The sequence below is a fragment of the Sinocyclocheilus rhinocerous genome, unplaced genomic scaffold (assembly GCF_001515625.1).
Source record: "Sinocyclocheilus rhinocerous isolate Xijiao unplaced genomic scaffold, SAMN03320098_v1.1 scaffold525, whole genome shotgun sequence".
Taxonomy (NCBI): Eukaryota; Metazoa; Chordata; class Actinopteri; order Cypriniformes; family Cyprinidae; genus Sinocyclocheilus; species Sinocyclocheilus rhinocerous.
The window spans coordinates 359,005-361,386 of NW_015629037.1; the positions used below are offsets into that span (position 1 = coordinate 359,005).

General features: G+C 36.1%; 1 protein-coding gene across 1 annotated transcript in view; it reads right to left on the minus strand.

The window, feature by feature from the left end:
* LOC107738601 (metaxin-1-like) overlaps positions 1–2,382 on the minus strand; it is a 15,499-nt gene that overhangs the window by 1,715 nt on the left and 11,402 nt on the right. The window contains exons 5-6 of the mRNA XM_016550369.1: positions 512–588; positions 253–410 (exon numbers count right to left, since the gene is read on the minus strand). Of these exons, the coding sequence (XP_016405855.1) occupies positions 253–410; positions 512–588 (235 nt within the window). The remainder of the gene's footprint in view (positions 1–252; positions 411–511; positions 589–2,382) is intronic.

Genomic DNA, 2,382 nt, shown 5'->3' on the forward strand with positions numbered 1-2,382 from the left:
AATAATAATACTTAATAAACTAATCTTAATTATAATAATAATAATTATTATTATTATTATTATTATTCGTTTAAATTAACCATATTATATTAAATAAAAATTAAGCAAATTTTCATTTCATTTGTATTATATTAATAATATACTTAATATATTAATAATATAATATATTATTAATAATATACTACTACTTCTACTACTGCTACTACTACTACAAATACTAGAGCAAAATGTTTTTAATGTGACAATATGCACCTCGTGCATCAGAGGGGAAGTAGAGTGCTAGGATGTTGGTGCAGTACTGCTGCAGGTTGTTCAGAGAGTTGAGGTGCTGCTGGAGCTTTCCATTAGGCAGTTTGATCTTCAACAGAGGAGCCAGGTGTGCAAACACATACGCGTCCAGCGATGAGGGACTGCAAGCACATGAAACATCACGGTCACAGATGCGAATGATTTCACACACCAACACATACATACACAAATTACGCAATTACACACAACTGGTGTTGCTTACAAGTCTCCGAAGAAGAATTTCTGCGACCCCAGTCTCTGCGATAGGAGGGTCATACATTCAAATGCATCACGATAAAGCTACAAAGCAGAAACACAAAGATTACGTCTCATTTTCCAAGAACAATCTATCGTAACTGCTGGCAGTATTTGTAAAAAGGACATGTATATCTGTCTTCGCTCATAACTGTCTCTTCCATAGCCTTCCTCTAAACCCACCAAAGCAGTGATAACACAAAGACATGTTGCTATGGCAATCAGACATATGACCCAATTCTTTCTGTTGTGTAAACATATGATGGAGATCCTGCAGAACAATCCCGGGGTGTCTTTGAAACAAATGTAGACCACCAACAGACTGTTAAAAACAAAGACTACATATAGAAATGGCCTTCTAATGTGTTCTCATGGTTTGAATGTAACAGCTTTTGTTGACAAAGTAAATAAAATCTACTGATGACATAATTTTGGATAAGCATTTACTTTAGCATACAGTATACCTTTATTATACTGCCTTGTTAACTAGCGAAAGCATTTTAGAAGTGTTTAACAGTGCTTAACTTGCTAATTGGAAACTGGTTACAACTTTGGATTACAGCTATGGATTACAGGTGATAATGTTGCAAATAATGTTCAGTTTCTTGCACAGACTGACTGTTTTGCTTCATAAGACCTCAATATGTCATCAGGAGTCACAGGTATTAATTTTGTCTTGCCTGTATTTGCTTTTTTTTTTACTCTCAAAGTGACAGTAGCCATTGTCTTGCCTTTTATGAATCACCGAGGATCACCGTTTCAGCTAAAAATCGTCTTTACTGTTCTACTGAAAAAAAAGGTCACCTACAGTAGAGGTGTGCAATATTTATCTTCGACGGTAATACCGTAATTGTTGTTTTAACGATTTGTGAGCTGACATTAGAGTAGGTATGAGTATTTGCAAGAAACAAACAAATACACATCTTGAGAGTACAAAAGCATTCACTGCGTGATGAAGCCTATGATAATGCAGTTACAATGCCCCTATAATTCGAGTTACGAAAGCAAAAAATAACCCCTGTATGGGTTTTTGTTTTTTATAGTTATAAGATATGATATAGTTAAGCAATATCACAGAAGCAAGAGTGCCGTGATTGCGCGTGTTGCATTGATTTTATACAACAGTTCAACAAACAAGAAATTAATATTGAGTGAGTTACATTATGGACACAATGTTGTCTGCTTCGTCAACTTCAGCAATATCACAGAAGCAAGAGTGCCGTGATTGCACGTGTTGCATTGATTTTATACAACAGTTCAACAAACAAGAAATTAATATTGAGTGAGTTACATTATGGACACAATATTGTCTGCTTTTTCTGTTTCAGTTCTAAAATAAAGCCGGAGCAGAACATTTGTGCGTTTCAGAGCAACAATGCAGTGTTTCGTTCCTGAATGAATGCGTTTTTGAACAAATCATTTGAGTTAATGATTCAATTATCTATTCATAAAGACAGTCGCTTGCTTCATTTCTAAATGAATCAGCCGTTTTGAACAAATCATTTGAATGAATGATTCAATGAAGGCAGGGACTTGTCGCCACCTACTGGCGGCATTTATTTATTCATGAAATGCCTAAACCAGTTAAAGGTGGGGTAAGCGATTTTTCAAAAACGCTTTAGAAAACTGATTCGGGCCGAATAGCAAAACAAACTTGTAGCCAATCAGCAGTAAGAGGCGTGTCTACTCATGACGTGGAGGAGAGAGAGTTCAGTGCACAGGACGGACATTAGCCGAGCTGAGCGACAGAAAGATAGAGATGGTGGATAAAAAAACAAAATAGGAAAACGTCTGTGGAACAAAAGAAGGCTTAAGGCAATAAGGCAAGAAGTAGGACCC